This window comes from Oryza brachyantha, chromosome 4, assembly GCF_000231095.2.
Source record: "Oryza brachyantha chromosome 4, ObraRS2, whole genome shotgun sequence".
NCBI lineage: Eukaryota > Viridiplantae > Streptophyta > Magnoliopsida > Poales > Poaceae > Oryza > Oryza brachyantha.
In genome coordinates, this window is record NC_023166.2 from 17283063 (window position 1) to 17306786 (window position 23724).

Sequence of the window (23724 nt, forward strand, 5' to 3'; positions counted from 1 at the left end):
GTACGGCTGCCGCCGCCGCCGCCGTCGTCACCAAGAGTTTCCGGTTACACGACTCGTCGTCCCCCACCACCACCTCCATGTGCTCAGACGACGGCTGCGACCAGAGGCGCGCGTGGCTACCCGCCGGCGGTGCCTGCGTACGACGGTGCAGCAGGTGCAGGCGGCGGTTCGACGGAGTCCAAACCGAAGGCTATTCGAGGCGGGGATGCGCCGCCCGTGGCAGCGGCGGTGGCGCCGCCGCGCCGAGCCCGAACGGCTGACCCGAGCCCGAGTTTGCCGTATGGCTCCAGTTCTAAGTAGCTTCTTCCTCGCCGGGCCGCAGCGGAAGCCCATGATGCTGCATTGCTGCCTCCTCTCCCGACTCGATCATGTTTTTCAGCTTGCTGTTCGAGTGTAACCCATGCTTAATAAACGAGAGGAAAGTTGTTTATCCCTTGATACTTACTTGCTGCATATGGATGCGATGTGTAATGGTTTTCACTTTGTTCTCAAATGTAATGAGAAGGGAAATGTACGAGTTACTTTGACACTCTTCTAATGTCATTTTCAGAGTTTGTAAGCAAATATGAGGTCCCGTCGCCTTTCCATGGTATTCAAATTGTCATGAAAAAACTTGATAAACCTCTCCAAGATAAATTAGCACGCATGTGATGTTATTCCATAAAGTTTAATTTGACTTGTAAAAACTATGTAAAAATGACGAACTAAACTCTAATAAATATACACATCTTCATAAGTTATTTGTTTTTAAATTTATATAAGTCAAATAAGATCACATACTAACATATCCTGTCATTTTTATAGTTATTTTAATTTTTTATGGTCATTTAGGTGATATAAAAATAATGAGAGGACAACTCTTAAGAGTTTAAAAGAGTTCCAGGCTTGTTGATCGTAATTAAGCAGATGTGCAGCTAGCAAAGCCACTAGCTATCTACTCTAACCCAACTGATATAAACTTAAACTCTGAAAGCCAGACAACAAACAAAAATGGATTTTAATTTCGGGAGGGATGTCCCTCGTCTTTACACGTGTTATGAAAAAACTTAAAACTAATTAGCAAATAAATTAATAGGTGATATATCATAAAAAATATACATGTTCAAAATCAAGTATACAAGTTGTAACATAAAGAACAAATTAAATCCGATCGATTAATATATGCATATTTAGATTTATGGTTGTTTTTTATTCACTTCGTAAAAATATACACGTGTGTAATGATATATCAGGTATTAATCTATCTTATTAAAAAAAATTAGTTTTGCTCATAACCATTTAGGTGTTTCTGATTATATCCTAAATCTTATTTACAGAGAATCAAAACCAGAAACGCTAAAACCAGAATCTTAATTCCTACCAAACGGAGCCTTCGAAGAGTTTCCAACACCAAACTAGCCCAGTGTTGGGCGGCGGTCGGCCCAGCCTGCTCGATGGTTCGCTCGTAGATTTCGGCCGGACATAGCACCAACAATTTGGCCCAAAGAGAGTTCTCACGTGCAGTCGTACCGTGATCAAGTGGGCCAGAACAGATTCCGACGTACGCACGGCCCAACTCCATCTGGTCCCTCAATCCCACACCTATCCGTGGGCGGGGCCCGCAGTTCCAAGGCCGAGTTCTCCAGAAATCACCCGGCGTCGCGATTCGTGCAGAGACGACAGCTCCGCTCCGTCTCCGCGTGCCGTCGCAGCCTGTCCGTTTACTCATCACACATCGCATGGACCCGGTCCACGGGACTCGTCCGATCTCGTACCGTCCACAGAGCAACGGACGGGATAGATGCGGAGGGTGGTCCACGAGGCGCACCGACCGTCGTGATCAACGTGCACTGCCATAATTAATTAAGTAAATAAACACCCTGTCCGTCCTCGTCAGCCTCGGCTGGCCTCCATCTCTGCCTGCGCCCCCTATCGTCTCGTCTCCTTCGCCCCACCGGAGAGCTCGCTCACCTGCCGCCCTCGTCCGTCTCTCCCGTCGCCTCCGGCCGTTTCTGCCCGATACCTGGTGAGCCCTAGCTTCGCTACCTCCTGGATGTATCTCATGTGTGCTGCTTGTGTAAGTAGTACGCGCGTTCTTGCACCGGCCACGGACAGTAGTGTATAATACCAGTATATAGCTCGTGACTTTATCGGTTTGTGTTGTGTTCGTCGCCCGGTTCCATGGATGATGGATCTGTGGGTATTGAAGCCGTGGAAGTAATTCCTCGCCTACCGTGTGGGGGGAGAGATTTTATGGTTTGGTGGGATAAGATTCGGGTTGTTCATGGGTCTTGAATTAGGAAAGGTGATATCTTGGGTTGAGTAGTTGATCTCCGTCGAGAGATTTCAGTAACTGTTCTTCACTTGGCTTGTACTGGAGAACTTCTTTTCAGAAAGCTTTTGTTACCGTGTTTTAGGAGATGAAGTTCATGGAATAAATGCACTTTTTTCCCCTGTCCCCGATATCAGTATGATTGATTAATTCGCAGTATTCGTAGCGTTAATGTTAGTACAGAGCATGTTGCTGAAACTCTGGAAATTAAGCTAGTAGTGGTACTGTTCTTCCCCTGTGAAATGCTTGAGTTCTTTGGTGCCTTTGATTCTTTGAATATGGTAATGTTTGCTTTAATTGCTTTATTGTGGGTGAGAATTTTTACGGTCTTCACAAAATACCTAGACAAGCATTATCTCCATTTCTCTTTCTTAAGCAGCGTCAGACTGAAAAGAAATGGAGATAATAATAGGAGATTATATTATTATCTCCATTTCACATTGCAAGATGCTCTAGCCATCTCTAGATTCATATGGACACTGATGAATCCGAATACATATAAAATATATTGATTGATCCATGACATCCAGATATGACTAAAACATCTTATAATTTGAAACATGGGAGTACCAAATGTTTAGTACTATAGGTAACTATTACCTGGAGGTACCAAGTTTTTACGTTAGAAAATATTGTCATTAGAAAATATAGTACTTAAGTTACATTTTCAAAGATGGTAAAAACCCCAACTATGTTAATGACACCAAACTATTAGTAAACTACAATTCGAGATTGTCCTGCCTTATGGAGTGCAAATCTGGTATATCAGGCAGCGTTGGGCAGGGATCAATTTGTGCAACTACACTTAAACTGAACTCTTTGCTTTCCAAGTGCTCCACTTAAACTGAAAGATTCTACACTCCGAATCTCATTCAGAGTGTCATGCTTTCGGTGTAACGTTTTTCATATCAAACTTAGAAACCCAGTTGGTGCAGAATATCTGTGGTCCATTATTTTACTACGATATGGGAGCTATGTTTTGACTTTTGACCATTACTTATTTATCACTTTATATTAAGAGTGTTGGAAGTTGAATTACGGGCTGTCTCATTTATCTCACTATTGACTTGACTGCTCATGTGGACTGGCATCATGTTTGTCACTTGGTCACTTACTATGCCGTTGCCAAGTCTTCTGAGCTGTATTGTATACTGACACCTTCCTACGATGCTTGAATTGCAGCCTTTGTTTGATGGCCTCACCTGCATCGCCGAGAGAGATCACCCAGGAAGCTGCCCGTCGGTCTCTGATCGCGATCTCCCGGTCCGTTCCGGCGGCAGGAGAGGCCCTGAACATCAAGTTACCGGACGGCGGCATGGCCAACGGGCACGACGACGGCGGCGCCGAGAAGTACAGATCAAAGCTCATCTCCATCTCCAACCTGTCGCCTGATGGCCAGCCCACGCCGTGCCCTCCCAAGGATCACACCGCTGCTGCTTAGGCTTAAAATTAACCGTGTAACGCTACGGCTTACTACTATAGCTCTTCCAAAGTGTGGATACCACCGTGTCCCGGGCGTGTGTTGCTGAATGCTATAGCGCCGAAACAGTTGTCAGGACCCTTGTGTTGGTCTTAAATAACTGCCATAGCTGAGTGGTCTTTAGAATGAAACTTCCAAGCTGGATACTGCTTATGTGTGGTGTGGAATTGCATCTTGGGCTGAAATCTTCTCGGCTCCAAAACTGGAAGAACAGTCGTGGCCTGGAGTTCTGCAGATGCACTTGATCGCTATCTCGTTCTTGAGGCCATAGAAGTAATCGACGTAAAATTAGATCTTTATTTGAGCCATTCGATCTGAATACTACGCGATGAATAACACAGGAGTGGAGCCAGGGAGGGGCGAGCATAGGCCTCGCCTACCCCGAGCTCTGCACAACTTCATTGGCTCTGATAATAAGGTACAAGGATTCGAAAGAATGGTATTATTGTCATATAATGGTATAATCGCCATATTATAGTCAAAAGCGCAGTAGTAGTACCCCGTGTTAATTTAGTACTTACTCCGTCCCATTTTGTAGTTTTTAAATATAATGTTTTAACTTTTCGTCTTATTTAAACTTTTTTTGCGATTAATATTTTTTTATTACTAGATAATAAAATATGAATAGTATTTTATATGGGACTAATTTTTTTAAGTTTTTATACAAATTTTTCAAATAAGACGGACGGTCAAACATTAGACACGGAAAAACGAAAAATGAAATTACTGTGGGACGGTACTGGGTTTTACGCACTTGTTTCTAAATTGCTAAATCGGGCATATATATATATATATATATATATATATTTCATCGTATCATATTTATAATATTTATATAGTGTATAGATTTTTAATTTGATAGGTGTTAATTTAGAAAGACTAAAGGATGGACGACCGTACGGACAATTAGTGAGCCACTGGCGCCGTGCGCTCCGTCGCCGCTCTCCCCAGCTCGCGCCGCCGTTGCTGCCTCCCTTATGCGCCCGCGTCGCGTCACTCCTCTGTGCTGCTCACCGGTGTCATCTTCTCCACGCTCCTTTGCGCTGCTCGCCAACGCTGCTCCTCCATGTTGCTCTGCACGCGGTGCCGATCTTCGCGACACCCTCCGTGCTGTCCTTCATCGTGTGACACCGATGATACCAGTTAGTTGGTATCATTTGGTATTAGATAACACCACTATTTAGTTGATAATGCATCTTGTTTGGATGAAATTTTGTTCTATAGTCGTTCTATTGTAATTTCATCATTTATACTATTAAATAACTATAAACATAAAATATTGTTAATCTTTCATCATCTAAAAAAATAATTTATAGTTGTTAATTTTATTATTTACGCTCCAGCGACTAGAGGTGATAGATAGGAGAGTAGAGGAGGTGGGATACGCTCGCATATTGGACCCATATATTTTTTAAATTTTATTTTGCTGATTAGGATGCCATGTCAATAAAAACTAGACATCACTACTGCTGGAGTGCCATATCTAAACGGTTTTTACAAGATAAATGACGCGTTATATCTGGTTCGTGGTTTAAGGATGTTTCTGAAACTCGATGACAAGACGAGGGACCATAAGTGGACTTATTTCTTTCCTACGTGGGACCAGCTACCGACTGGGCTTTACATTGCCAGCCCACCCCGCACATCAACTCGGCTGAAATCGCCGCGAGTCACGACCAGCGAGAGCGAGGGTTAGCGACGGCGGAAGCCCACCTGAGTACGCGAGATGGCGGCGGCGGCGGCGGCGGAAGGAGTTGCGGGCGAGCCGTCGGGGACGAGGACGAAGCGGCTTAAGGTCGCCGTCATCCACCCTGATCTCGGGATAGGTACATCGCGCTACTCTCCCTTCCTCCCCTGTCGCTCCTGTTGATGCTTGGATGAACCCTTTGATCTCGCGTAGTCAGAAATTTGGTAGATCCGGTTGAATCCCAAAACGATTGTCTACGTGCTGCTCTATAAATTGGGTATTTAGCTATTTGAGCTAATGTGCCGGAAGATGCGATAGATTTGAGGACGAACGGTTGTTGCCTTGCCTGAGCTTGCTTGATCCTGTAGCTTGGGTTGTTGAGTTCTTCAGTTTTGAGCAAGGTTCAAACAGATGGTTAGTTGTGTGCTTCTAATACCGTGTAGTCTTAGTGTTGGGGAAATGTTTTTTCTCCTTCAGTTGCTTCTCTGGGCAAATAGATGCTTGAACCCAGCTCACAATACGCTGCTTACCTCCTCGGCCAATAGATTTCATGTAACAGGGCCGTTATGAATCTCAGATGCTTTCTCCTCACGTCCCTAAAAAAACACTTCCAATAAAGTAGTGAGTAGTGATGTCGTATAATTGGCTTATTTTATGGGATGCAATTGCACGAATTCATTTCAATAGGGAACTTGGGGCTCATTTGTTATATGCAGATGAAATGCTATAGAGCATTTTTCAAGAAAATAGTGCATCAGCATTGCGGCCAGTGTGGCATAGGATACGGACCAAGTATGACATCATTTACAGCATTGTAGATCCTAATTACAAAGAAAACATATGTTTTTGTGTAGGTGGTGCTGAGAGATTGATAGTTGATGCGGCTTGTCAGCTTGCCGCCCATGGTCATGATGTTCATGTTTTCACATCTCATCATGACAAAAATCGATGCTTTGAGGAGACTGTTTCTGGTAAGGATATTTACTCTATTGAGGTGAATGTTGCTGATAAGTGATAACTCTCTAGTTTGGTAGTTGTAGCAACTTTTTTATGTATCTCTAGATACTGTGGGCTGTGATGACTAGCTTGATCTGGAGCATATGCAGTTATTCTTATGCAAATGGTGGATTGATTATGTACAAAATTTTGAACAGTTTCCTCAGATGCCCTACTTACAAATGATTCAATAGTGTTTAGGTCTTTAGGAAAAAGTCTTAAGCAATTAAGAGTTTTATGTAATTATGCAACTTTTCCCTTATTCTGCAGGTCCCTTTGAAGTTAAAGTATATGGAGATTTCTTGCCTCACCATATTTTTTACCGCTTCCATGCTGTTTGTGCATACCTTCGCTGCATTTTTGTTGCAATGTGTGTGCTACTTTGGTGGCCCTCATTTGACATCATATTAGTAGACCAGGTTTCAGTTGTGATTCCACTGCTTAAACTGAAGGCAGCATCCAAGGTATTAATCCCTTGCTTTTATGTGATCAGTCTGTTTTACCTGCATCCATGTGTCAATAACTTTTTCTTTCCGTGTATTCAGATAGTATTTTATTGTCATTTTCCTGATCTGTTGCTTGCTCAACATACTACCATGCTTCGGAGGTTTTATCGCAAGCCAATCGACATGATTGAAGAAACAACTACTGGTATGGTCTTGTTCATCTGGAACTGTATACTTGCTATGCCTTTACCATTCCCTAGTGGTGGTTCTAAAGTCTAATTGTAGTGTTTTTCTTTTTTGTATATGTTAGGCATGGCAGATTTGATTCTCGTAAACAGCAGGTTTACTGCAGCAACATTTGCCAGGACCTTTTGTGGCCTTCATGCAAGAGGAATCGAACCTGCTGTGCTATATCCAGCTGTCTCTGTTGAGCAGTTTCAGGAACCTCATGCTTATAAGTAACTGCATGCTTGTATATCTCTCTGTGACTTGCTTAGGTTTCATTTTTAAATCTTAGTGTAATATAAGGTGTAATATTTTTTTATGCCCTCTGCAAATCGATGTCTAGCTAAAATGGACTACCATCTTTCTGCCTAGGTTGAATTTCCTCTCAATTAATCGGTTTGAGAGGAAAAAGAATCTTGACCTAGCCATTTCAGCATTTGCTTTGCTTCGCTCTGTTGCCTCTATGCAGCCTGATGATGCTCAACAGGAAGTTACCTTAACAGTGGCAGGTGACTTTTTTTGTTATTTATTGATTTTCTTTCCACGACAGGTTGAATGTTACATTGTCACCGCATTATGGATTATCAACTGGCAACTGCTGCTTACTTACAATTCTCATGCTTTAGGTGGATATGATAAGCGTCTCAGAGAAAATGTTGAATATCTTGAGGAGCTCAAAAGATTAGCTGTGACCGAAGGGGTTTCTGAACATGTCAAATTTGTGACATCTTGTTCAACATCTGAAAGGAATGAACTTCTCTCCAACTGCCTTTGTGTGTTATACACTCCAAAGGTAAATGTCTAGCATGTGCTATGACTCTCAACAATATGAGCATTTTACAGTAATAAACCAATGTCTGACACTTTACGCAGGATGAACATTTTGGCATTGTTCCTCTGGAAGCCATGGCGGCATATAAGCCTGTAATTGCATGCAACAGCGGTGGTCCAGTGGAAACAGTCATAAATGACGAGACAGGGTTTCTCTGTGACCCCTCTGCCCCTGAATTTTCAAAAGCCATGCTGAAGCTCGTGAACGATCACGATCTAGCAGTTAAGATGGGTAAACAAGCAAGGGACCATGTGGTGCAGAAGTTCTCAACCAAGACATTTGGTGAGCTTCTTAACATGTATGTCCTTAATGTGTACCATCACAGGATTGAGTGATCTCTAATTTTAAATTTGGTGTCGGCAATGCCGTGTAAGTGGAACACGAATAGTCTGTCATCATTTTCGTGTTTTGCTTTTTGTGACTTGCCGACTTGGATGTACACGCATGCAATAGAGTATTGTATACTGAACAGTGATAATGGCTTCGTAATATTACTGTTTGGGGGTAATGGCAGGAAAAGTACCATTCGGCCCTTCTGAAAGAAAACTGAAGCTTATAATATCCTTGTCTTTCCTCCAAAAATGATCACAGGTATTAAATTTGCTGGAACTACAGTTGATTTGATGGTCAAAGCGAAACTGTCAGGATCAATTCCCACTAGCAAGATGCAGTGTAGGAATAAACAACAACGTTTGAAAGGAATCATGCAGGTATAGGTAGTTGCTCTAATGTGGAAGCATGAATGCATGATTGTTAATTCGGTGAACAGTTATGTATCATTCGAACACCATTTTTCTACGATCTGCAGTCATGCGTTTGGAAAACGTTAGCCTGCAAAATATTCTGAAATGGATGCAAAAACAGGCAACTGGTTAATGTCAAACGCTGTGTGCTTAACCGAAATTAAGAAACCAACCTGTAGTCTTCTCAAGAAGAAACTCGAAGTTCGAACAGGTAAGATCTCAGTGTGTATTGTCAATGTGGTTTTGTCAGCGCAGTGGAATTATTGCTTCTGTTCGCAGGAACAGAATTTAAAGTTAACTACTGTTGGACAAAGAACCGGTAAGAACACAAGAACGTCTTTTGGTATTACCACCTGTAACTCAAACTCTGAACAATTCCAAATTTTGAAAAATATTATAACCCCCACCAGCCGGTGAGAGTTCTGATCAGGATGCTCCTTTGTTTTTCAGATCGATTAGTCAACGAATTTAGCAATCTTATTGATGATCGATGTGCAGCATCGATTGCAACGTCTGTTCAAAAAGAATATTTCGCCACAGTCAAATCGATCAGGGAGCGTTTGTTCGACGAAATGCCTAATTTTGTCAAACCACAAGACTTTTAAAAAAGGCTCTTAAAGTCGTAGGGCGATGGCAAGAGCAAATTAGGACGTGCGGCACGTCACTGCTCAAGTGGATATTAACTAATGGTGCTTATATATATGCAAGTATTCGTTAACATAAATTTCGTGCAAGTTTTATATTTCTGGTTTGAAAACTGCAGCTTCCGCTAACTGGCGATGCACTAATGGACAGCTTAAGGCCAACCATTTCTTTTTGGCTTGCGTTAGCAAAATACACTAAAAAAAACAAAGCAACAAAGCGATCCATGTTCCTACTATAATACGCACAAAAAAATTGTTTTGCTGGCAGATTAAGGCAAGACAACCACAAGATATTTTATAGCTATTTTTGTTAAAACTACTTGCTAATTAATTGGAGGAGAAACAAATTCTCATTGATGGAATAGATGGATCTTCATAGCTTATATATGATGAACTGAGGATAGTAATCGTCACTTGTCAGTCAGCCCAGTGTTTTAGTTGGAACTAAACTTGTACTTGTTTCTGTTCCATTTTAGTTTCAGGAGTGGGCAGACGGTGCAAGACAAGGAAAGATGTCGTAATGGCACCAAACTCTGTTACCTAAACCACATTAAGAGAAACCATAGTATTGATCCCCCAAGTAGCCTGGCATATATAATCTTTCAATTCTGAAAATAGATTATACATGAGAAGTCAGCATTAACAAGATTAAAGTCCTTGTATATATAGGTAAAATATAATTGGATAGACAAGATGGTGTGTAGATACAAGACTGCAAGAGGTAAGCCACCTTGTTTTCTTACCATTAAATCACACGCCTTTAGTAATAGGATGTTGAGACGTGTGAAAATTCTAATTTAAATGGCATTGGGGCCAAATTTCTTACTTCTACAATAGAATTTCATCCAAAGAAAATATGAATATACGAGAATGCGGCTGGATGGATGACTCACTCACGGTCAAATGAAAACGCTCAACCGCTCGCAACTAATACAGATATAAGAAAAAAAACATACAAGTGAACAAACAGAAGAAATAGAAACCGGCCTGATTAACAATCCACGAATGAATCCACCGTCATCCTCTGCCAGCTCGTTTCCAAACTCCATTTAACAAATCCAAGATATTGCCGTTCAGAAAAAAAAATAATTGAAAAGAAAGAAAGAAAAAAAACACACAAAGGAATAAGCAAGCAACTGGATCAAAGCATGTTCTCTTCATTACGTTTCTGACAAGTAGCATCACACCAAGTCTTAGGTTATTAGTTGCGAAACAGTCGCCTCATCAGCATTAATCGGCGCCCATCAGATTGCTCCAGTCGACGCCCATCGACTCGCTTCCTGCACACAGCAAAACAAAGGGGAAAAAAAAAGTCTCGAATCCTTCGTCAAAATCTCGAATAATATTGCTCCATAAAACGTAAGTAAAACAGCTCGAGGTTAGAGACAAAGCGTCGCGTTCTTATCTTTTTATTTCGGCTTATTTTCAGTCTTAAGTTTAATGTTGATTTTAAAGTTTTTATCATAATATATTTTCAGCCTTTGTTTTTATACCACTAAAACATAAATATAAAAGTTTTATTTATAAATTATTTTTCGTCCATAAATATATACTATTTTATTAAAAAAAAAGACAAACAAACACCTTACTACTAATGTAGGTTACGGCCAATCCATGGACTTATTGTTCATTGTTGCATATAGATTGACACAGCTACAGTTAATGTGTAGGCATCGATCGCTTACTATTCTGCCCATCTGACTCTTGACTAGAGTATTTTACAATTATACAGATCGATTGAAATCAGAGCAGATAAGGTACTAATGATGCAAGCTGTACTTTTTTAAGCTGTTCCCCTACAGGCTTTTTCTTTGCAAGAATTGTTCACTTTAGTTTGAGAATTGTTCTTATCTTATCTTACCGTAGGAGATGATTTTTTATGACTCGGTTGAACATCCACTCATTTCTTATATATCATATAAATAACTTTTAAATCTTTTAAAGTTTTTCATTCCACAAATATGCATGTTCAAATTTAAACTCTACAAGTTGTAAAAACAAATGAAATTGAGACTAGTATATGCACATGCATAGTTAAATTTGTTATTTTTTTATAACTTTTAGAAGTTGATTTAAATTTCATGTTATGATATATCTAGGTAACATGCAAGAAATAAACTGATATCCAACCGAGTGAGCAAATTTTTTGCCATTTTATTGTTATTAAAAGAAGAGATTTTTTCATATATTTAATTTGTTATTGAGATATACATAGGAGCCAGATGGCATCTTCATTTTTCTATGAAAGGTAATAGAGTTAATTTTGTTTTTGAAAGGTGCATCTTCATTTTTCCATAATTTATCATTGTCATTTTGCTCTGAGATTGTCTGGCACAGCCATCACATTTTTTTAGCCGTAAAATGTTTTATTTCATTAGTTATTTGCACTCCATTTGAATTTGAGCTATTTTAAACTTGTACTCTGAGTTTGCTTGACTTTTTAATTGCATATGCTGACATTGCAGGTATAAAACCAACATCCCAGCTTGGTCTCCCTGACCCCTCAACCTTCTCACTGAAGCCAAGAAATCGAGCTGCTTTTGGTTGATCGGATCGCGATGGCAATGGATCCTCCTCCTCTGTTCCTGTGCCCGATCTCGATGGAGCTAATGGAGGACCCCGTCACGGTGGCCACCGGCGTCACGTACGACCGCCGTAGCATCGAGCGGTGGTTCTTCAAGTACGGCAAGACGACGTGCCCGGCCACCATGCAGCGGCTTTCTTCCTTCGACCTCACTCCCAACCACACCCTCAAGCGCGTCATCTCGTCCTGGCTCGACCGCGCCTCGTCGTCGAGCACGGCCGACGCGCCGGCGCCGGCACCGGCGTCGCACGTGATGGCGAGGGACAGGCTGCCGTCGGTGCTTGCTGGCATTGAGGAGACGCCGTTCAAGGCGACCGCGCTCAAGAACCTCAAGTCCTGCATGGCCGGCGACGAGGCGGCGCGGGACGACTTCGTCGCCTGCGGCGGCATTCAGGTGCTCGGCCGGATCATGACGCAGGCGCTGGCGGAGAGCTGCGCCGGCGGGGACTTCTCGGCGTTCCAGACGTGCGAGGAGGCCGCCGCCGTCCTCGCCACGCTGCCGCTCTCCGACGACGCGTCGATGGAGCTCCTGCTCAAGCCGGAGTGCATGAGGCCCGTGTCAGTGCTCGTCCAGCGCGGCAGCGCCGAGGCGAGGCTGCACGCAATGTCCATGATCTCCAAGATCTCCAGGGCCAGCGTCGGCGACTGGACCCTGGAGGTCGACGTCGACGACATGGTCAGGGCCCTCCTAGAGCTCCTCTCCGACGGCGCCTCCGCGAAGCTCACCTCGCGCGCGCTGGACGTGCTCCTCGACGTCACGGCGCGGTCGCGGGGCGCGCGCCGCGCCAAGGCCGTGGAGCTGGGAGCCGTGCACGTCCTCGTCGAGCTCCTCCTGGAAGCCGACCGCCACGTCGCCGAGCGGTCGCTCCTCCTCCTGAAGCGCATCTGCAAGTGCCCCGAGGGCCGGCTGGCCTTCTCGGAGCACGCGCTGGCGGTGGCCGCGGTGGCGCGCGCCGTGCTGCGCGTGTCCGGGCTCGCCACCAGGCTGGCCGTCAACGTGCTGTGGCTGGTGGCGTGCGCCGCCGCCCCCGCCGAGCGCGTGCTGGACGACATGGTGGTGAGCGGCGCCGTGGCGAAGCTGCTGGCGCTGATGCAGATGGAGAGCTCGCCGTCGACCAAGGACAAGGCGGCGAAGATGCTGCGAGCGCACGGCGCGTTCTGGAGGCAGTACCCTTGCTTCCCCACGGATCTCAAGGATCACCTCAAATTCCTCAACTGATCCAACTTCGCAGTGATCAGTAAAATTAATTGACCTGTAAAGTGTAAAGTTAATTCGGACGTGTATTATTTTGTAGGAATACAGGAGATTCAACATGGCATTTTGAGCATGGTATATGCATCTGTGTTTGTGTGTGTAATTTTGATATCGTTTGGAACACATGAATTGTACGCGAATTTCGTTGGAATTCGACGAAAAACAACTCAATCACGATAGGAGATAGTTAAAGAGAATCTCGCATGTTGTTTTCGTGACATTAACTATGCAAATTGAGCCGTTTATTTGATCCACTAACCACATGAAAGCTCAACATGTCATGTGACATGCGTGTTTTTGTTTACTCGTGCAAAAGCAGTACTGTTAACTTGGAATCAGTACGAAAATCCTCCGTCCAAAAAAGATTCATGCATCAAAGGCCTTCAAAAGAGGATCTAGTTGTTGACTTTCGAGAGAGTTGAACTTCTCGCGCTAACAATGAGATGTGTTTTTATCGCTCGCGGTTGGACGTCTACTCCTATTTTGCATTCATCTAAACAGTTACTGAAAAAGTTTAGTAAAATTTTTGACATGACGGATTAATATGAGATATACATAATTAAATTTATTATTGTAATGAAAAAAAGTTATATATGCACACTCATAATTAAATTTATTATTTTTCTTACCGTTGTTAAGTTGAATTTAAACTTGTATGTTATATCTTTGTGTAGTGGTATAGTATCTCATATTAATTTATATCATCAATTTTTAATTTTAATAATTATTAAATATGAAAAAACTAGATATCCGATGGAGCGCGGAAAATACTGGAAAGAATAATAGATACAGTTGAACTTTGAAAATTTCAGAGTACTGTCCCTGAGACGACCAAAGTACAGGCCGGACACATTGTTAACCCCGTCAAGGATTCAGCCCATCTAGACTTGAAGTAGCACAAAATTTCTATATGGGCCGGCCCGTTTGAATCCCTCGTAATACGTGGCCATGTGATCCTCGTCCAGCGGTGTGCACACGGCCCTGCCGAGATGCTCGTCCCGAGCACCGGCCGGCATCCACTGCACGGGCACACGGCGGCCCACTGCGCGCCACGCCGCCACGCGCGCACCGAGGCCGGAGCTCCACGCGCCACCTCATGCCGTGACGTGTAGATTCCCTCCTGCCCGCGCGCCTCCGCATGCGCGCCACCTAGCTCCGACGACACGGTCGAACACCAAGGCCGCCGGTCTCATCCATCCCATCGTCGACGGCCTACATATTCAGCAACCCAGCCATGTCGCAGGTCGAAACACAGCCAAAGCATATACATCAATCCAAACTTCGAGCTTAGGCAAGAAGAGGGTGAAGCTTCCATCTCCGGTGCAAAGATGCAGACGGCGAAGGTGAAGGTGCAGGACATGGTGAGCTCGGCCAAGGAGAAGGTGAAGGAGGGGTCGGCCAAGGCGCACGGCAAGACGGGGGAGGCGACGGCGGCCACGCACGGCGAGAAGGAGATGGCGAAGCAGGAGGCGAAGGCCGAGAAGGCCCAGGCCAAGGCCGACGAGCACCAGGAGAGGGCGGAGCACCGCGCCAACGCCGCCACGGGACGCCACGGCACGCGCGTGCCCCTCACCGGAGCGCACGGCCACGCCCCGGTCGGCGGCGCAGCGTACCCGGCCGCCGGCACCGGCGCCGGCACGTACACGGCGTCCGACAAGTACATCTAAAGATAGATGGACCTGGGCTCGATCGATCTTGAGCGCTAGTGTGTGTTTTTGTGTGTAGCGCTGAGTGATCTGCTCCAGCCCCGGCCCCGCTGATCGTGTTAGGGGTGTGTGTGCACGCACGCGTGTATGCTTGTGTGCACACGCGTGTTGAATAAGTGTGTCAGCTGTAAAATTGTACGTGGTTAATGTAGTTCTGAACTTCAATGAAAAAGTTTGTGTTTAACAGGTTTTCTATCGGTAAAGCTTTGACAATTTTGTAAGGAGTCGTGACCTTTATCTACTTATATCGAAGAACCTACTCTTGTCGAGTACTACTATGGTGGTTCAGTGGGAGCTGCTATAGAAATTACAATATAGTTTTACAAATCAAATTAAGGTAAGAAAATATGTTATCCATTCTAACATGCCTCTGTATCACAAGTGCTCTCTGAACGGTAGTAATCGCCTTACTGTTTAACATTTTTACTGTTTAACATTTTGGGAACAGTATTTATTTCCAGTAAGGTTCCGAGAAGGGCACGGTTACTATACATTTTATTGTATAGCCAGTCAACTATAATATATATATATATATAATCTCTATAAAATGTATAGCCAGTCAACTATAATATATATATATATATAATCTCTATCCTATAGGAGGTGTAGCTATCCTATTGCCAGGTGTATATATATAACCTCTATCCTACTACTAGGTGCCAGGTGTATATATATATAACCTATATATAACCTCTATCCTACTACTAGGTGCCAGGTGTATATATATATAACCTCTATCCTACTACCAGGTGTATGGTAGTTGTAGCTAGTATAGCTACTCCCGATGCAGTAGCGTAGCTACTTCCTTCACGTCGTCTAAGGTGCAGAAACACCTTAATATATATTTTTTTTCTCTTGGTACAAACTCTACTCTATACATATTTATACATATTTCTTCTTTCTTTCTTTTAACAGAAAGTACAAATAGTTCTTCTCTCGTACAAAACTCTATACATATAGTTTGTATCATTCACATGAGATTTAATAGTGCCTATACTTTCTATCTAGGTGAGAGCAGAAACAGTTACGAGAATGTTTTTTTATCGTAGACGTACATAGAGTAGCTACACCTGATACACCTGATAATAGGATCATATATATATATACACACACGAGAAACAGTAGACAATGACGGGATACGGCGACAACGCTCACCAGGCTGACCAAGCCATTAGCATGGCGGACTTAGAGACGTACGGATACGGGGGTGACGCTGACGAGCACAACATCGATAAACGCTATAAACGCGCGTGGCATGCTTGACCCGCTGCTGCGGACACCACACGTGTTGATCGCCATGGCAGAGCGGGCGCTATGCCAGAGAGCCCACGACACCAATGTTGTTGACGATGCCATCGAGGTGGCCGCGCCACTGCAAGATCGGTGGCCGAGGGGACCTTAATTACAAACTCACAACAATGGTAGCGGCGATGACAACGACGGCGCCGGCGGCCGAGAGCAGCTAGCGGCTGTCGATGGCAGCTGCGGCATCGGCGATGGCGGCTGCAACGGCAACAAGGATTCGCTACCGATGATATAATATTGTTCGTGATACAACTAGTAGCAGATATGATACTATTCAGGTATTATGCATATTACATGTGAGATGCCATATTATTGGAAAGGTATAATGTTACTTGAGCATGCTACCTTAAAGTATCATATATGATACATGTGCCACTTGACCCACCGCTGCGGTGGGGCACCATGACATGCACGGCATGCTTGACCCTGGCAAGGACACCACGCGTGTTGATCGCCATGGCAACGTCGAAGTCGGTGAGGTCGAGCGAGCCAAGCGGGCGCTGTGCCAGGGAGCCCACGACACCGACGTTGTTGACGATGCCATCGAGGTGGCCGCACCACCGTGAGATTGGCGGCCGTAGCGACCTTAATTACAAACTCACGACAACGACAGCGGCGGTCGACAGCGACGATGACGACGACGGCGGCGGCGGCCGAGAGCAGCTAGCGGCCGTTGATGGCAGCTGCGGCATCGATGACGACTACAACGGCTGCAAGGGCAATGAGGATTCGCTACCGGTGATATAATGCTGTTCGTGATACAACTAGTACCAGATATGATACTATTCAGGTATCATGGATATTACATATGAGATGTCATGTTATTTGAAAGGTACCATGTTACCTGAACATGCTATCTTAAATATCATATATGGTACAGGTGAGCTTACATATTACGTGGATATGGTACCATGCATGATACATTTAAGGTACCATGTTACCTGGATACGGTAATATGCCTGATATATTTGAGGTACCATGTTCCTGAAAAATACCATGGTACTTAAACAAGGTATATTGTGCTTAACGGTATACTGTGCCGTTCAACCCACATATATATATATATATATAATATTTCTTAAAAAATTGGTAAATATTTACCAATTCATCGTGATACCTAAAATAAATTAGTGTTATATGCATATATTTAGTTCTAATTTTACCTCAATAAATAACATGATACACAACAATTTGGTGATACATAACAGTTTGGTGTTATATGTTATATATTTTAATTCTAGTTTTACCTCAATAAAAGTCCACTATACCTTACTATTTTAACATGTGATGTTATATATTTTAGTTTTAATTTTACCTCAATAAAAGTTCACCATTGATTGCAATATTATATATTTTATTTTATTTTATTGAAATATTATATATTTTACTTTTTATTTTACCCTATAATTTTAATTAATTTTATCCCAATGTTATCTATTTTATCCTCTATAAAATCTTTAGGGCAACCGTTTTACAGATCCAACGGGTCAAAGGAATGCCTTCAACACGGTTATACAAATAAGATGATAATCAGTTCACCTATAACGTCAACCTCACCAGACCACCATTGAACGGTGCTTTGATGCCATGAATGAAGGTGAACAGGTCTATGTTCCTGATTCCTACTGGCGCGCCAGGACCATTCACCAAAACACAAGAGTAGCATGAATTTTCAGCGAAGAAAAATCAACAATATCCAACAAGAACATGCCATTCCAAGATTAATTAAGATGCCCACGCCAATACTAGGAAGAATACAATCATTCGTAAGGAAACCATACAACTAGACCTGACATAACTGACAAAGCATGCTACCGATAGAGAAAATACAGATTAGCTAGTACCTGATAGGCTTATTGTTCCTGACTCTTTGTTCAGGCTTTGTGATTACTACTAGCGCACCGGATTATTGGCAAACGCTGCCGGTGGTGCCGGTGCAGGAAGCACTGAATCCCTAAACTCTACTGGGTCAACTGCTAACAAGGCTTAAAACCACTGGATTAACTAGTCGGTCATCATCTTCAGGTCGGGATCGTAACGGCCTTGATTCCCAGATAGCGACCAGCTAACAGGAGGAAACGAAGAATGCATTGGATGACCTGAGTTGTTGAATGTGCTTCCATTAGGTCCCATGGGGCTCCCTGGGTCATCAGAGTGGTCGCTTGATGATCCATCTGAGGGAGGACTGGCAGCAGTGGCTGCACCGAAGCCAGCCGCGTGGGCCGGGGTCGGGGCAGATGTTGGTTCACGTTTCAGTTGTTCTTCTTTGGTTCTTTTACCTTCAGCAATGAAACTCCCCACTACAACCTGAAAAATATGATTGGAACTTGTAACAGAAGGCCAAATAAAATGCTTATTTGGGGCATAAAGCAGCTGAAAACGTGCTAGCAAGAAATAGATGAATGCAGACCTGCACGGGCGTTGCTGCCATCAGCATGCCAGCAACACAACCTCCAACTATACGTCCATCGCTTCCGGCAAGTGCCACACTCAAACCACCTGTTCTGCTACGAGTGTCACCGTCCTCTGCGAGCAGAAATGAGCCCGATAGAGAGAGAATATCGAAGTGGCCCTGTGACACATCAAAGTATAAGAAATTATGTAGATCATATATTGATGTCTACAATCAAAATATACCATTATATTCTAAAAAGAACAACAAAATAATGTTCTAATTTGTCTGTCAACGTAGAAATCAGAAAATCCTATCACGAATAGATAAGAAAGTTAGGCCAACTGAGTGCATGCTATCAAAGCATACAAAGTACAAAAAGGGTTGATGGCAACTGTGATTCATGTGATTGGTTTGTTTGTGCAAATTTATACAGTAATAGACACATTTCTCGAGTTTTTTGGAGCTCATGCATAATATGCAGCAACTGGCCATTGGTGTTGCCGAACGTAGGTAGTGCAGAGCACTGCTTTACTGTGGCTTGACTACAAGCCTGCGCAACTCACCAGGGTCGACAGGCATTGAGTCCACCACTGCACAGTCCAGCACATATATCTACTAATAAAATACTAGCCAACCATTGTGTGTAGTGTAATGAAACAAAGACATTAAGAGAACTTCAATTAAGTGTGTGCATTACAATTTCACATAAAGAATCACCACTGGAGCTCAAGCATTGTTCTGAGTAGTGAGCACATAAATAGGTATACCTCATATGTTACTATACCACCAGAAGTTGCTGGTTGGCGTAGTGTTGCTGTGCAAAGAGCTCCATTTGCGGATATTATGCATGTAGTGCGAGGCCCTTGTTGTGAAAAGGCCATTATTTTTGAAGCGACATCCTGCAAAAATAATGAGTTGATGCATACATGTTCATCAGCTTGAACTTCAGGCAGAAATGTAGAAGAGAGGAGTAGGCTAATAGGTGTCCACTCTGTAGTAGATTGACATAAAAACAAACAATTGGCAAGTGTATGATGGTCAAAGCCAGGATGGACGCTCACTGGCTAGGACAGAATCAACAAACCATGACATAAACATACATAATCTCCTGCATTGTAAAATTATTGATTCTGAAAGACAAAAAGATTTATACGGAGTACTCTGTAAATGGCATTGAGAAGAAAAAGAAACTCAAAAGGAGAATATGCTTAAATATGCTGAAGAATACAACATATGTTAGTTTGGTATTTATTGAGTTTATGATACAAAGCATATGCTATACATCTCTGTTCATAGCTCTCAGCTATCTAATTGGTTGGCATCACTTGGGTTCTTCCAGGAGACAGATGTAAGGCACATAGACTGATTACAACTTAGAAACCACAAGCAAGTAAGCAACAGCTTTAAGTTCTCCAAAAGTAACTTAGACACAACAAGACAACATAAACAGACAAATAATGAATTTTAGCTTGTAAGTAGCAGAGAGGGGAGCATTTTCAGGTACCTCATTAGGTTTCACTGTTATTATGTGGGGAGTAAAAGATGTCCCGGAAGATCCTGAAAATCAGCACATAAAAGAACATATATGTCAGATCTGGAATATAATTATTGATCCACACAAAGTGGTCAAGTTCCAGTTGAGGTGAAAAGAGACAAAAGAAAATTATATAAGATCTGACAAATGGTATGATCATTATCATTCTGGCCGTGCCACATGGGTAACAGGGTAAGGAATAATGAACACAACAAACTAATAATACTATGTAAACCGAGATGACGGGCGCCCTGTTCTGCAGGGGCAAGTGCAGAAGTTATTGCAATTCAAAACATGCAAAAAGTACATGGGCAAAGTATTACTACTATCCGTTTGTTAGAACATGCACTTAGATTGGTTCTTAATAAAAAAAAGTAACACAAAAGCAACCCATAGCCAATGAATGTTCAATATTCAAAGACTAAGCTCGTGTTTGAATAATTCCTGCCTTTTCTGTTCATAATTTTGCCCAGTGCAACACTAGGATAAAGAATGCTTGTACTTTTCCTTACTATTAAAATCTCTGCCTGGACTACTCTGTCATATTTTTATTCCTTCAGAATGATGATGGATCCTTAAAAAAATATTTCACACATGCTGTTTAAATGCACACAAGCAAGCACATGCATTAGTTCCAGCAATCACGCCATACTCGTCCACAAAATTGCACCATATATTTTTGCAACGCTACAAGCCAAACCCAAGCAACCTTGCGCTTTTCTGTCGATACCATTTGGAAGTTCAGATATAAAAACCAAGGCAGAGAAATGGTGCAGGCTTACCCAAAGCATCAAGCTGTTTCTTTTTCCCGGACCCTGGGGGTCGCCCTCTGCGCTTCCCGTCAGGATTCGAGTTCGATCCTGCACCACCGGACGTCCCGCCCGCCTCCGTCCCTGCTGCGGCCGCGGGCTTCAGTCCCAACCCGACGCTCCCGTCAGGACCGTACTTCCTCGGCCTCCCCCTCTTCTTCTTCACAAGCTCCCCGCCGGCCGCCGCGGCGCCACCGCCCGAACCGGGCGGCTGCTGCTGATGCATGCCCGGCACGGCGGGATCGGCGCGGTACATGCCTCCCGCCATATCCGCGGGCTTCATGGGCGACGAGGCCGTGGGTGACGCCATGGGATTAAAGGAAAGCGGCACCCCGTGCATAACATTAGCCGAGCCAGGCTGCATCGCCGGCGGAGCGGCACCGTAGGCGTGCTGCGGCATCATGACGCCGCCGGACGATGGCGGCGAGCTCACATGCGGCGGCGGCTGCTGCTGCTGCTCCCGGCCATCCATCCCCGCGGCGAAACCCTAGCCTCCCTAAACCGGAGCCGCCGCCGCTCACCTCCGCGTTTCGCCGAACAGTTCACATGCACCGTTCGCCGCGGCGGCTGTACGTGAGCTCTATACACCGGAAGACAAATCGTAAAATCCAATAAAATACATCGGAAAATGGAGGAGGAGACAGAGAATTTGCGGTCGCGGAGAAACCCAAAAAAAATTGGGGGGGGGGGGGGGGGGGGGGGGATGGAGAACAGGGGAGTTACCTCACTGTGAAGAGAGGTCAGATCAGATCTGGGTGACGAGAAAACGCGAGATATCGAGGTAATAACTCGCTGCCGCCTGCGGCCTGCCTCCTCCTCCTGGCTTGCCGCGGCGTCAGGTCGAAAATAGGAAACTTTTTTTTCGTGTTAAATATACTTTCTGTTTTTTAAATACTGTCTATTTTTATAAGCCATTTCTACATTTGGCACCTAATTTTCCTAATATTGGATAATCATGTTTTCGGGCAGAGTTTCTACAGTTTTGTACGATGAACAAATTTTTAGTATTGGAAAAGTTCGGCTTAAACCCTTATCACTTCTTGGTAGAATTTCTAAAATATGAATTTGGTAGAGTTTCAAGGGTGCAAGTTTTTGAACCACCAAACTTTTTATGATGGCATCAGTTGAGATATATTTAGTTTGTTGAGTTTCTAAAATTTGATTTGATATGGTTAAAAGTGACAACAAAACAAACGAGCCATAAAGGGCAATACTCTATTGTGTGGGGGCCGATTTTGATTCTCGTTCTTAAAATGTATTGGTAATTATTATACGATTAATTAAGTATTAACTATGTTCCTCGGTTTTATTTGATATAGTTTACTTTTAGTATTTATCCTATTCAAATTTTTTTAGGTAAATATACAAATTTATAAGTTTAATAATAAATTAAATTATAATAAAATATTTAATAATAATTATATAAAATTCTGAATACAAGGAATGACCAAACCTAGAGCCAAAAGTCAAATAAAAAAATAGAGAGTATTATAAACTTATTTGAATTCTCAAGCTTAATTTTAGAGATTGATATCAGAGTTATATCATTATGTTACACTATACTTTAGCTCCAACCTTCATACCGATAGTAATACAATATTAAAATTTTACTCGCTATTTTTTATGTATTTTGCCAACAGATTTACTGTAGTAGGGGTAGCTTATTCGGGGGTTAGGGGTTGTTTAGATGGGACTAAACTTTTTAGCCCCATGTCACATCGGATATTTGGACACTAATTTGAAGTATTAAACATAAACTAATAAAAAACTAATTTTATAAATGAGTGCTAATCCATGAGACGAATTTTTAAAGCCAAGTTAATCCATAATTAGAGCATGTTTACTATAGCATCACATAAACTAATTATGAATTAATTAGGCTCAATAGATTCGTCTCGCGACTTAGTCTAAAATTAATAGTTTACATTTACTATTTATTGTCTAAATATTGTGTGACATGGGCTGAACTCACAGCCCCTTGATCCAAGCCGTTATATCCAAATCGGACGACTCTGATATGCTACCTCACCGAGCGTGGGACCTGTTTCCGTAACGAACAAACACGGGGGAGGGAGCATCGCTCGCGCGTAGTACTCCTCCAGTACGTTCGTATGGTCCGCGTCGTGTCTTTTCAGCTGTTGTGTACTAGTAGACGTGTAAAAGTTCTGTAGCCATCAGCATCCCACGGGCACCGCCGAGCTACCGTGCATTACACCACAGGACATTAAAAAGGGCCAGGGGCCCCCCCACCACATCGTGCACGAGAGAGTCCTTGGTGGTGGGGGCAGCACGACACTAGTCACACTCACGCTACTGGGACCGACGAAAGAACGGCACGGCGTTGCGATCCGAAATGGGTCGGCAAATCGGGGCAACCACGGCGCGGATGCAGGCGGCCCGGGACCGCGGATTCCACCAACCCAACACGTCCACCCCGCTGACACCGCGCGGTCGGCAAAACCACGCGGGGGGAGGCAGCGGCGAGACGAGACGGGACGGACCAAACACCGCGCGCGCGTGTGTCAGTGTGTGTGTGGTGGTGGGTACGGGTTTGCACTGCAGCGTTGCGGTCCCGATGGTGGGGAGCGAAGCCGTGATTTTTGTGGTCACGGGCTCGCGGTGCGTGGGTCGTCGGCACGGCACGCGCGACGCGCGCGCGCGGGTTGGGACGGGCGCGGCGTCGTCAAACACATGACGCAACACGGTGAGGGTGAGGGGGACGCCGTGAGGCCCGTGAGTCGCGTGGGCCGGGAGAGACGCGCGTCAGGGTCG

General features: G+C 43.8%; 4 protein-coding genes across 4 annotated transcripts; 3 read left to right on the top strand and 1 right to left on the bottom strand.

Moving 5' to 3' along the window:
• Positions 1 to 5459: 5459 nt before the first annotated feature.
• LOC102720873 (alpha-1,3/1,6-mannosyltransferase ALG2) lies at positions 5460 to 8518 on the top strand. The gene is made up of 8 exons (XM_006652653.2): positions 5460 to 5617; positions 6333 to 6449; positions 6745 to 6938; positions 7020 to 7125; positions 7231 to 7378; positions 7518 to 7654; positions 7772 to 7938; positions 8019 to 8518. Exons 1-8 carry the CDS (start codon positions 5518 to 5520, stop codon positions 8310 to 8312), a joined length of 1263 nt encoding a protein of 420 aa, XP_006652716.1. The 5' UTR covers positions 5460 to 5517; the 3' UTR covers positions 8313 to 8518.
• A 3366-nt stretch (positions 8519 to 11884) lies between these two features.
• Positions 11885 to 13450, top strand: LOC102721158 (E3 ubiquitin-protein ligase PUB23-like). The gene has a single exon (XM_006652654.3). It carries the CDS (start codon positions 11923 to 11925, stop codon positions 13165 to 13167), a length of 1245 nt encoding a protein of 414 aa, XP_006652717.2. The 5' UTR covers positions 11885 to 11922; the 3' UTR covers positions 13168 to 13450.
• A 1022-nt stretch (positions 13451 to 14472) lies between these two features.
• LOC102721443 (late embryogenesis abundant protein 18) lies at positions 14473 to 15046 on the top strand. The gene has a single exon (XM_006652655.2). The coding sequence runs from the start codon at positions 14532 to 14534 to the stop codon at positions 14868 to 14870; it is 339 nt and encodes a 112-aa protein (XP_006652718.1). The 5' UTR covers positions 14473 to 14531; the 3' UTR covers positions 14871 to 15046.
• A 2863-nt stretch (positions 15047 to 17909) lies between these two features.
• Positions 17910 to 21766, bottom strand: LOC102721728 (AT-hook motif nuclear-localized protein 10-like). Its single transcript, XM_040523708.1, has 6 exons — positions 21676 to 21766; positions 20926 to 21532; positions 20114 to 20166; positions 19377 to 19508; positions 18625 to 18786; positions 17910 to 18521 (listed from the first exon to the last, which is right to left on the bottom strand). Exons 2-6 carry the CDS (start codon positions 21422 to 21424, stop codon positions 18219 to 18221), a joined length of 1149 nt encoding a protein of 382 aa, XP_040379642.1. The 5' UTR covers positions 21425 to 21532; positions 21676 to 21766; the 3' UTR covers positions 17910 to 18218.
• Positions 21767 to 23724: the final 1958 nt, after the last annotated feature.

What these genes read in the sequence shown, in the direction of transcription:
- LOC102721728 (XM_040523708.1), bottom strand. Translation starts at nt 21,424, where the DNA reads ATGGATGGCCGGGAGCAGCAGCAGCAGCCGCCGCCGCATGTGAGCTCG. An exon ending in GAAACAGCTTGATGCTTTGG is followed by an intron (nt 20,167 to 20,925) that starts GTAAGCCTGCAC and finishes GCTGATTTTCAG; the next exon opens with GATCTTCCGGGACATCTTTT. An exon ending in GTGGTATAGTAACATATGAG is followed by an intron (nt 18,787 to 19,376) that starts GTATACCTATTT and finishes GATGTGTCACAG; the next exon opens with GGCCACTTCGATATTCTCTC.
- LOC102721158 (XM_006652654.3), top strand. Translation starts at nt 11,923, where the DNA reads ATGGCAATGGATCCTCCTCCTCTGTTCCTGTGCCCGATCTCGATGGAG.
- LOC102720873 (XM_006652653.2), top strand. Translation starts at nt 5,518, where the DNA reads ATGGCGGCGGCGGCGGCGGCGGAAGGAGTTGCGGGCGAGCCGTCGGGG. An exon ending in CTTTGAGGAGACTGTTTCTG is followed by an intron (nt 6,450 to 6,744) that starts GTAAGGATATTT and finishes CTTATTCTGCAG; the next exon opens with GTCCCTTTGAAGTTAAAGTA. An exon ending in CAGGAACCTCATGCTTATAA is followed by an intron (nt 7,379 to 7,517) that starts GTAACTGCATGC and finishes CTTTCTGCCTAG; the next exon opens with GTTGAATTTCCTCTCAATTA.
- LOC102721443 (XM_006652655.2), top strand. Translation starts at nt 14,532, where the DNA reads ATGCAGACGGCGAAGGTGAAGGTGCAGGACATGGTGAGCTCGGCCAAG.